We start from the raw sequence: 10,937 nt of genomic DNA on the forward strand, positions 1-10,937 counted from the left end.
AAAAAAAAAACACCTCTGAGATTCCATCTCACCCTAGTAAAATTGGCCAACATTGTGAATTTGAACAACAAATGTTGGTGGGGAAAAAGTAACCCTATTGCACTGCTGGTGGGAATGTAAACAAGTACAACTACTCTGGACAGCAGTCTGGAGGTTCCTCCAAAACTAAACACAAACCTTTCCTCTAACCCAGTCATACCACCATACCACTCCTAGACATCTACCATGAACATCATGAGCCAGGATATGACAAGGACACCTGCCCATCCATGTTCTTTGCCATACTATTCACAATAGCCAAGATATGGAAACAGCCTAGATGCCCAAAATAGATGAGTAGATCCAAAAAAATGTGACACCTGTACTCAATGGAATTTTTCACAGCCATTAGAAAGAATAAAATAATGGCATTTTCAGGGAAATAGATGGAACTAGAACAAATCATGTTCATTGAGGTAAGCCAAGTTTAGACAAGTTCAGAGAGACAAACAGCATGTGTTCTCTCTGATATGTGGAAGTTAGATCTAAAATGCTCTGGGACATTACAAATTATACAGGATTCTACATACATACAGTAGGACACAAAGGCAAAATGCCTGTTACTGTTCATATTTATATAAAATAATATAAAAACAAATTCCAAGATATAGAAATAAAAGTTTTTTGTTTTTTAAGTTTTTCATGATTCTGACTTCTTTACCTTACGTACAGTGTATTGACATGGGTATCTTCGGGAGGATGGTATGGGGAAGACACAGAACTGGAGGGGAAAAGGGTGAAAAAAGTGTAAAGCAATGGAGCTCACTGGACATAGAAGAAAATGAACTATACAACACTTGGGTAGAAATGGGAGGGAGGGACTGGAAGAAAATGAGGGAACAGAAGACACTGGAAGGTAAGGAAATGCACTCATTATCTGACTCATGTAATTGTAATCCCTCTATACATCACCACTATGATAACAAAGTAAATTTCTAAAAATATTTTTCTGAATTCTAGCTACTCAGGAGGCTGAGATCTGAGGATTGCGGTTCAAAACCAGCCCGGGCAGGAGAGACCGTGATACTCCTATCTTCAATAAACCACCAGAAAACCGAAAGTGGTGCTGTAGCTCAAGTGGTAGAGCACTCGCCTTGAGCTGAAGAGCTGAGGGACAGCGCCCAGGCCCACAGTTCAAGCCCCACGACCGACCAAAAAAAAAAATTTTTTTTTCTGTGGAGAATGTGTAAGGTTTCAAGGCATTGCCAGGCAGCTTGCCAATTAACATATGTTTGACATATGACATTCGTGTCTCACTAATTTCTTGGTAGGATGCTAGATCTCTGAGCTCAGTGTCACCATATAACCTTTAAGCACCACAAAACATCACATACTGAAATGAATTACCAATCAATACCAATTCCCACCTTGACTAATTCAAGCACTCCATTGTATGGAAAAAATGAACATTTTCATGTCCTGTATCTCATTTCACCATTCAGTCACACCTTGTAAAGCTATGGATTAGGAATCAAACACTCTAATATTCCTTCTACAGAAATATATTTCCTTTCCTTCAATGCTCTGTAGAAGATCAGGGCATAGGAGATACAGATTGCTCCATGAGATACATTCGGGAATACTAGTTGGACAAAGAAGGGCCATCGAGGGAAGTTACTAGATTCATGAACACCACTTCACTCTGACAAAGGTAAATAGTTTAAAGATAAGTGATAAGCCTGGCATTGATGGCTCAAGCCTGTAACTCTAGCTAGTAAGGAGGTTGAGATCTGAAGCACAAGGTTCAAAGCCAGCCTGTGCAGGGAAGACTGTGCAATTTTTTTTTTTTTGCTTGTTGTTCTGAAAACCATGGTATCACCACATCCACTCAAGTGGGACACCCCCAAACCAGTCCTGATACTCTTGCTCATAAAGGTACAGGTCATCACCACAAGGAGAACACCTGGCCCTGGTGAGCCCTGTGAGACTGTTATCTCCAACTAACCCCAGAAAACTGGATGTGGCACTGTGGCTTAAAGTGGTAGACCACTAGCCCTAAAGGAAGAAACTCAGGAACACCACCCAGGCCCTAAGTTCAAGCCCCATGACTGACAAACAAACAAACACATAAATAAATAAATAAATAAAAATAAAAAAATTTAACAGGCACCAGAGGCTCACACCTGTCATCCTAACCACTCAGGATGTACTACTGAGGATCACTGAAGCCAGCCTGCCTGGCAGGAAAGCCCATGAGATTCTTATGTCAAATTAATCAGAAAAAGTAAATCCGTGCCTTAAGTGGTAGAATGTTAGTTTTGAGCAAAAGGAGCTCAGGAACAGTCCCCTGGCCCAAAGTTCAAAAGCCCCCTGGGCCCAAAGTTCAAAAGCCCCAGGACCAGAAAAAAAAAAAAAGATTGTATGATATAAATGATTATGTCTGTGGAGGAAATTTCAGCTCACCTGGGCCATGATTTAAAATTCTAAGAGTGGACAGGTCCTGTGGAATCCTCTCTTGGCAAAGCAGAGTCCTGAGAAAGGAGAGCAAAAGGAAATGAATGACCAGGCTTTCTTCAGGGTGTTCACATGGAGAAAACCTAATGGAAATCTGAGGAAATCTGGCTCTATTAAAAACCAAAGACACAGAACTAAGATGGAATGGAGTTTCAAGCAAGTGAGGCCCTAGTGCAGAGTTTGACTGCAAATGCATGAGACCCTGGAGCCAGGACCTTCTTAATAAGCCTCTCCTGAATAAGAAATAAAAATTCATCAATCCTGGAGTATTTCCATATATCTCTCTCAATCTAAGACAAATTGTTAAGGGCAAAACCAGTACGTAACTACAGATTGACCATATTTTAGATCGCAAAGAAAGTTAATAAATGTCAAAGGTAAAAACATCACAATGTAGCCAGGCACTGGTGGCTTACACCTGTAATCCTAGCTACTCAAAAGGCTGAGGATGGTGGTTTAAAGTCAGCTTTGGCAGGAAAGTCTGAGAGACTCTAATCTCCAATGAACAACCAAAAACAAGCTGTTAGTGGTAGAGTGCCAGTCTTGAGTGAAAAAACTAAGGGACAGCATCCAGGCCCTGAGTTCAAGTCCTCCAACACACACACACACACACACACACACACACACACACACGAAAAAAGAAAAAAAGAAAAAAGAAATGTATACCTTAAAGTAAGTCTAGGAATGTAGCCCACTTAAAGAGTTGCCCTAGGAGCTGGAACATGGCTCAGTGGTAGTATGTTTGCCTAGCATGCATGAAGCCCTGAGTTCCATTCCTCAGTACCACATAAACAGAAAAAGCTGGAAGTGGCCCTATGGCTCAAGTGGTAGCTTACTAGCCTTGAGAAAAAAGAAGCTCAGAGATAGTGCTCAGGCCCTGAATTCAAGTCCCAGGACTGGCAAAAAAAAAAAAAAAGAGTTGTCCTACATGCATATATATGTATACACATATATATGTACATACATAGTATGTGCATGTTATGTATACATACAGTATATGTGCATATATCATACATATATATATATATATCTATATGTTACATACATATATCAACTATCAAATATATATTTATGGCTCCCAAAATTCTTCCTTCCAGACAATATTGCATAATAACCCAGTGTTCACCTCAACGACGGTGATTAATAAACCTTCCTGTTCTTTTTATCTCCTGGTTGTGCTTTCGATGTCCGCATTCACCAGTCAACCATCGCCTCCACTTACACCTTCACTTCCAGAAATGATTAGGTCACTAAACACCACGTTTTGTGCTCCTCCCCGCCACTCGCTGCTATTACATTCATAACCATGGACCTTCACACAGTAGTGCAATCGTAACCATGTATATCTAATCCGAACTGTTCATCACACACACAGCCGGCTCCTGTCACCACCCAGTATGCAAACACACCAACACCCTTCGATCCCGCTACACACCACTCCTCACCCTCCCCCCAGGGTCAAATTCACACTCTTTACCTCGAATCCCGCAGGAAGCACAATCCGCACACGCACACACGCACCAACAACACCACAACCAGACACAACACCGCTCCAGGCCTTACACTGACACTCGTTCCGTACCGACTAACTGCGCAAGGTAAAAAAAATTAGAACGTCCAGCCGGGACTCTTGTCAGGACCCGCCGTGATTCCTCTCCCGTCCTCTAAAGGACTCCCAACTCCAACCGGAAGTTACCCGGGCCGCGGGACACTCTGGGAAATGTAGTCCACAGTCAGGAAGGCCTTTTAACAACCGATTACCAAGCTATCTCAATCTCCAGGTACTGACTTTAGACTGTACTCTTTCTCTTAGCATAAGCCACCGCTACCCACCGCTCACATCTATGTCCAAAACCTTGAAATTTGTATAGGCCCATTTAAAAGTACCTATTGAGACCTCCCTGTTGCTCTTCCTGTGCAAACCGGAACCTCACCAACACCATCTTGGACTCGGAGTCGCTAGGATGACATGATTCCTGGGAAATGTAGTCCAGAGGCTGGGAAGACAAGAACGGTGAGATTCTGTGGCGTAGCCTTGAAATTCCTGTAAAATGGTGTCAAGGTAGGACCAGTCTGTATTGTCTGTGCGTAAGCCTTAAGCCGCCTGCCTTCCTTCTTAAAGCACCAACCTGGGGCTAGCTTTAAACGAACGGGAGAGGGAGCTTGAAGGATTCAGTACCCAGCCCAAACCTGGTCTTGTGTCTGAGAATCCACAGAAACAGCTCCCGGAAGACTACCATCCTGATTTTTAGAATATTAATACCTTGACTTGTCAGTTTTCATCTATTTTTGAAATTTGCATGCATGCAATTGGACTCATGAATCTTGTCTCATCCTTAGTTATTAAAATTGCTGCCTTAACCCTCCCTCTCCCCCCCACCCAGGTGAAAAGCCTTCAAGAAGGAAAGGTATGCCCACCCAGGGATAAAATTTTTTTCTTCAATTACTACTGAGGTCAAGGGACCTCCAAATCAACCCAAGCTTTGGTGATTCACTGGGAGGGTCACAGTGAAATGACACAAAGCAAAATCTACATAGAGAAAAGGAACGTGGAGGCAAAGTCCAGGGAAAACAAGCCACATGCTCCTAAGGAAATTTTCACAGTGAAATCATCCCAGGCATCCATTCCTCCAGCAATGACTTGTGACAATGCATAGGACATGTTGCCAAACAAGAAATTTTATTAGAGATTCCTTGCTTTTGGTTTTGTTTTTAATTTCTTGGGGCTGGTCCCATAGAGAGCTGTGATTCAGGAATATCAGAACTTCACATTCTCAGCAGGAAAGCAGGTGTTTAACATAAGCCATACCTTTGTACAAACAGTTCTGGAATACTGAACTGTGAATAGTGGGAACCTTTCTGTACACTACTGTCCTCCAACAACAATGAATACAAGGTGAATTTAAAAGGAAGAAAAATTGCTGGGCGCCAGTGGCTCATGCCTGTAACCCTAGCTACTCAGGAGGCTGAGATCTGAGAATCACAGTTCAAAGCCAGCCTGGGCAGGACTCTTATCTCCAATAAACCATTAGAAAACTGGAAGTAGTGCTGTGGCTCAAGTGGTAGAGCGCTCACCTTGAGCACTGAAGAGCACAGGGACAGCACCCAGGCCCAGAGTTCAAGCCCCAGGACCAACAACAAAAAACAAAAAGGAAGAAAAATTAAAATGCAAAAGCAACACAGCTAGACTCAGATAATATCCAGATGTTGGACTATCCAATAAGCAAGTTAAAGTTACTGTGATTAAGCCAGTGGCTTGTATTTGTAATCTTTGCTATGCAGGAGGCTGAGATCTGAGGATCAAAGCTAGCCAGGCAGAATAGTCCAAGAGACTTTTATCTCATTAAGTAGCAAAAATGAAGTGAAGGTGTGGCTCAAGTGGTACAGTACCAGTCTTTATTGGAAGAAGCTAAGGGATAGAACCCAGGCCCTAAGTTCAAGTGCACACAAAAAGAAAGATAAAGAAAAGAAAGAAGGAAAGGAAGGAAAGAAGGAAGGAAGGAAGGAAGGCAAGTAGGAAGGAAGGAAGGAAAAGGAAAAGAAAATGAGAAAGGAAGGAAGGAAGAGTTCCACACACTCAAGGAAGAGTATTTTTAAAGCTCTTGACCAGCACTGGTGGCCCACACCTGTAATTCTAGCTATTCAGGAGGCTGAGATCTGAGGATCATGGTTCAAAGCCAGCCCAGGCGGGAAAGTCTATGAGACTCTTATCTCCAGTTAACCACCAGAAAACTGGAAGTAGAGCTGTGCCTCAAAGTGGTAAAGTGCTAGCCTTGAACAAAAGAGCTCATGGATAGTGTCGAGGCCCTGAAGTCAAACCCCACCACCAACAAAATAAATAAAATAAGGTCTTTCTTTCTTTATTTTATTATTTTTTTGGGTCCAGTCGTGGGGCCTGAACTCTGGGCCTGGGTGCTGTCCCTCAGTTCTTCAGCTCAAGGCTAGCACTCTACCACTTGAGCCACAGTGCCACTTCCGGCTTTTTTCTTTTTTCTTATGTGGTGCTGAGGAATTGAACCCAGGGCCTCAAGCATGCAAGGCAAGTGCTCTACCACTGAGCCACCTTCCCAGCAGCTTCTTTTTTTCTTTCTTTCTTTTTTTTTTGTCAGTCATGGCGCTCTACTGCTTGAGCCATAGCGCCACTTCTGGTTTTCTAGTGCTTTTTTATTGGAGATAAGAGTCTCACAGAGTTTCCTGCCAGGCTGGCTTTGAACCATGATCTTCAGATCTCAGCCTCCTGAGTAACTAGGATTACAGACGTGAGCCACCGGTGCCCGGCCCAATATAGTATTTCTTACCCAGTGGTAGTTTTGTTCCACAAGACTCACTTGGCAGTGTCTAGATAAGATTTTGGTTGGGGCTAGGAAGGTGGCTCAGTGGTAGAGCGCTTGCCTTGCATGCCTGAGGCCCTGGGTTTGATTCCTCAGCACCACATAAGAAAAAAGAAAAAAGCCAGAAGTGGCACTGTGGCTCAAGTGGTAGAGCGCTAGCCTTGAGCTGAAGAGCTGAGGGACAGTGCCCAGGCCCAGAGTTCAGGCCCCACGACCAGACCACCCCCCAAAAAAAAGATTTTCGTTGTTACAACAACCAAAGGAGAAGTGCAACTGGTAGACACCAGGGCTGTATCTATAAATAAAAGAAAGAAATCATCAGTAATGTCAAGTTTGAGAAACCCTTATTAATGAAGACTGTGTGTTATTAGTGAATGGAGAGAAACAACGAAACAGAATACAGTCCAGAAAGAGACCCACACAAATATAGCCATTTGATTCACACAATTAGAGCCATTTGATTTTTAACAAAGACACACATTTTAATTAAGAAAGAATAATCTTTCAGGTGCTGAGGCTAGTGCCTATATTCCTGGCTAATCTGAAGGCTTTGGAGAAATTCAGTTCAAGGCCATCCTTGATAGAAAAGTCCATGAAACTGACGGACTAGCAAAAAGTCAGAAGACGAAATGTGGTTCATGGAGTACCGTCTCTGAGTGCTTTATGAAGAAGAAACAAAAACCAAGTAATAACACGAGACACTGAGTTCAAGGCCTAGTATTAGTGTGCGTGTGTACACACCTGCACGCGCGCGTGCACACACACATACACACACACACACACACACGTGGCTGGGAATGTGGCTTAGTGGTAGAGTGCTTGCCTCAAGTGCATGAAGCCCTGGGTTTGATTCCTCATTTACACAAAAAATAAGTGAAAGAAATAAAATTAAAAGAGGAAAAAATAATTTAAAAAAGCCACACCAAAGTCCTTAGTCAATCTGAATAGGAGCACAATCTGAATAGGTAACATTAACCAGAAAATCTAGCCATCAAAAACTGATCCTGTTAGCCAAGTGCTGGTGGCTCATGCCTGTAGTCCAAGCTACTCAGGAGGCTGAGATCTGATCATTACTTTGAAGCCAGCCTGGGCAGAAAAATCTGTGGGATTTTTTTTTTCCTTTGCCAGTCTTGGGGCTTGAAATCAGAGCCTGAGCACTGTCCCTGAGCTGCTTTTGCTTAAGGCTAGTAATCTACCACTTGAGCCACAGATCTACTTGTGGTGTTTTTGTTTTTGAATTTATGTGGTACTGAGGAATCCAACCCAGGGCTTCATGCATGCCAGGGAAGCGCTCTGTCCTTGAGTTTCTTTTGCTCAAGGCAAGCACTCTACCACTAAGCCACATTCCCAGCCCTATGACATTTTTTTTTTTTTGTCAGTCATGAGGTTTGAACTCTGGGCCTGGGCGCTCTCCTGCGCTCTTCAGCTCAAGGCAGCACTCTACCCTTGAGCTACAGTGCCACTTCCGATTTTCTGGTGGTTTATTAGAGATAAGAGTCTCATGGACGATCCTAATCCTCACCCTAAACCTAACCCTAAGCCTTTCCTAACCGAAACCCTCACCCTCACCCTAATCTTCACCCTCACCCTAGCCCTCACCCTAAAACTAATAAAAATAAAAAAACAATAAAAAAATAAAAATAAAAGAGTCTCATGGACTTTCCTATCGGGGCTGGCTTTGAACTGATATCCTCAGATCTCAGCCTCCTGAGTAGCTAGGATTATAGACGTGAGCCACCAGTGCCTGGCTCTGTGACATTATCTCCAATAAACTACCCACTGCCCCCTCCTCCCCTCCCCCCAAAAACCAGAAATGGAGTTGTGGCTCAAATAGTAGAGCGCTAGTCTCGCGCAGAAGATGCTCAGGAAATGGGGCTGTGGCTCAAGCGGTAGAGCGCTCGCCTTGAGCTGTAGAGCGCAGGGACAGTGCCCAAGCCCAGAGTTCAAGCCCCAGGACCGACAAAAAAAGAAAAAAGAAAAGAAAAAAGATGCTCAGGGAGAGCGCCCAGAGCCCTAAATTCATGCCCCAGGACTGGTGCGCACAAGGATGTGCATGCACACACACACCTTGTTGGTAGGGCACAAACATATTCTCAGAAAACTGTAGCCTCAGGCACCTGACCAGCCAATTCATAACCTCAGGGTCTTTCACGTCACAATCTGACGTCACAGTGGTCTGTCTCCCTAGAGTCCTGAGCAGAGCGGTCTGCACATCGCACATCGCAGGCGCACTGTTTCCATGGTTACACGTCAGGCACACCGAGCCAGTCTTGGCTACAGGATCGGCTCCCTCCCCCCACGCATTCCCCCTCCAGGAGGAGATTCAAGCCGAGCACCCTCCTCCTCCTCCTCCTCCTTCTTCTCCTCCTCCTCCTCCTCCCCTTGGAGGATGCGTGGGAAGCATCCTCGATGCACTGCGCCTGCGCACTCGGGATTGCGGCTTCCCCGGCTGTTGTCTGCGCAGCAGCGCGGTCCAGGAGGACCCGAGCACAGAACCTATCACCCGCAGTGGGGTATGGGAAACAAAACAAACAGCATCAACAACCAGTAGTTCAAGACATTTCCAGCCTTGTACTACATTTCCCAGAGGGCACAGGGCCCGAGTGAATCTCAGCAGCACTGGTCACGGGTTCGTCTGCGTCTTCCTCGGCTCGGCGCCCTCCTGTGCTGTCGCCGGCTGCTTGGTGTCTGGTTACGGAGACAGGTGCATTTCCCCCCTCCTCCGAGGCACCCCCCATCCCTGCTGACCGGGGAGCTTAGCGGATCTCAGAGCCCCTTCCCTACCCCCCCCCCACCTCAAGGACTCGAGGACGGTGAGCCCCCCTTTCCCCAATCCATGCGGGCTGCAGATTTTCCGCGGGGAAAGAACGCGGGCTCGGAGCTGGGGGGTGTGGTGGGGAGAGCTTAGGGCTTGGTGGAGGTGGGTGGGGGAGTGGGGGGTTTTGTTCATTCTCCTGGGGTGCAAGATCGACCTTGTGTATGTAGCAGTAATTTGATGCGGGGGCCCAACTTGGTGACGCAGCTATTTGGGATCAGCTTGCAAAAGGGTGAAAAAAATCAAAGGGTAAAATTGGAGGTGGGACACTCACCCTAGAGTGAAGGACCCCGAGTGAAATCCTGAGGATTGAGTATGGGGGGGGGGAGCTGTTGAAGTTGCGCAGAATGAATAAAACGGTTCTCTCAAAAAAAAAAAAAAAGGCAAAGGAGCCAGGCGCTGGTGGCTTCTGCTTGTAATATTAGCTATTTCAGGAAGCTGAGATCTGAGGATTGAGGCTGGAAAGTCAGTGAGTATTTTACCTCCAGTACCAACAAAAAGCTGCAAGTGGATGTGTTGCTCAAGAGATAGAGTGCCAGCCTTGAGCAAAAAAGCTGTAGGACCATGCCCAGCCCCTGAGTTCAAGCCCTAGTACTGGAAGGAAAAAAAGAAAGAAAGAAAGGAAAGACAAAAGGCTGCTTTCATTGTGGCTTGTTGATTGTGAGACCTACCTATAACCAGATTGAAACTCAAACATTCTAGCCTTCCCTCTCCTTCCTCAAAGCAGCCTGTAAGGGTGGGGGCAGGAATAGAGGTATGAGGCTGGGGTCTCACCAGTCTTCAAACAATGTACCTCATGCGCCCATTTAACCCTGTCCTGCCATTTTCCAAAGAAGTCTGGTAAGAGGGCTGAGAATGTGGCTTAGTGGTAGAGTGCTTGTCTAGCATGCACAAAGCCCTGGGTTTGATTCCTTAGTACCATGGAAACAGAAAAAGCCACAAGTGGTGCTGTGGCTTGAGGGATAAGAGTGCTAGCCTTGAGCCAAAGCAACCCAGGGACAGTGCCCAGGCCCTGAGTTCAAGCCCCAGGACTGGCAAAACAACCCCTTCCCCCCCCCCACAAAACAACCCTTTCTCCCTCCCCTCCTCAAAAAAGAAGTCTGGTGAGAGGGAGAGAATGGTGGCTGCATATCTAAATTTTATTGCCTCCATTTCAGTCCATAAATCATATCTCATTTTTCAGGGCATGGAAACAATCTGGTATCCTTTTGAAATAAAACATATCCACTAACCTATAACTTCAATCTTCCTTCCAGACTGCATGTCAGAGGTCTTGAAAACAGACCCCATTCCCATTA

The 10,937-nt window shown here is 45.2% G+C and overlaps 2 protein-coding genes across 6 annotated transcripts in view; one reads left to right on the plus strand and one right to left on the minus strand.

Annotated features, from left to right (window-relative positions):
- Positions 1-4,394, minus strand: part of LOC105993078 (zinc finger protein 790-like) — a 12,851-nt gene extending 8,457 nt beyond the window's left edge. For 2 of the 5 annotated variants that reach the window (XM_013026222.1, XM_013026217.1), the window contains exons 1-2: positions 4,080-4,151; positions 2,443-2,510 (exon numbers count right to left, since the gene is read on the minus strand). In XM_013026222.1, the coding sequence (XP_012881676.1) occupies positions 2,443-2,451 (9 nt within the window). In that variant the 5' untranslated portion in view covers positions 2,452-2,510; positions 4,080-4,151. Of the gene's footprint in view, positions 1-2,442; positions 2,511-3,970; positions 4,152-4,380 lie in introns of those variants that run through there. The other 3 variants (XM_013026220.1, XM_013026219.1, XM_013026218.1) reach the window with 3 other exon arrangements.
- LOC105993128 (zinc finger protein 208-like) overlaps positions 1-10,937 on the plus strand; it is an 81,049-nt gene that overhangs the window by 61,767 nt on the left and 8,345 nt on the right. The gene's annotated exons all lie outside the window — the stretch shown is intronic.

This window comes from Dipodomys ordii, unplaced genomic scaffold (genome assembly GCF_000151885.1).
Source record: "Dipodomys ordii isolate 6190 unplaced genomic scaffold, Dord_2.0 Scaffold92, whole genome shotgun sequence".
Classification (NCBI taxonomy): domain Eukaryota; kingdom Metazoa; phylum Chordata; class Mammalia; order Rodentia; family Heteromyidae; genus Dipodomys; species Dipodomys ordii.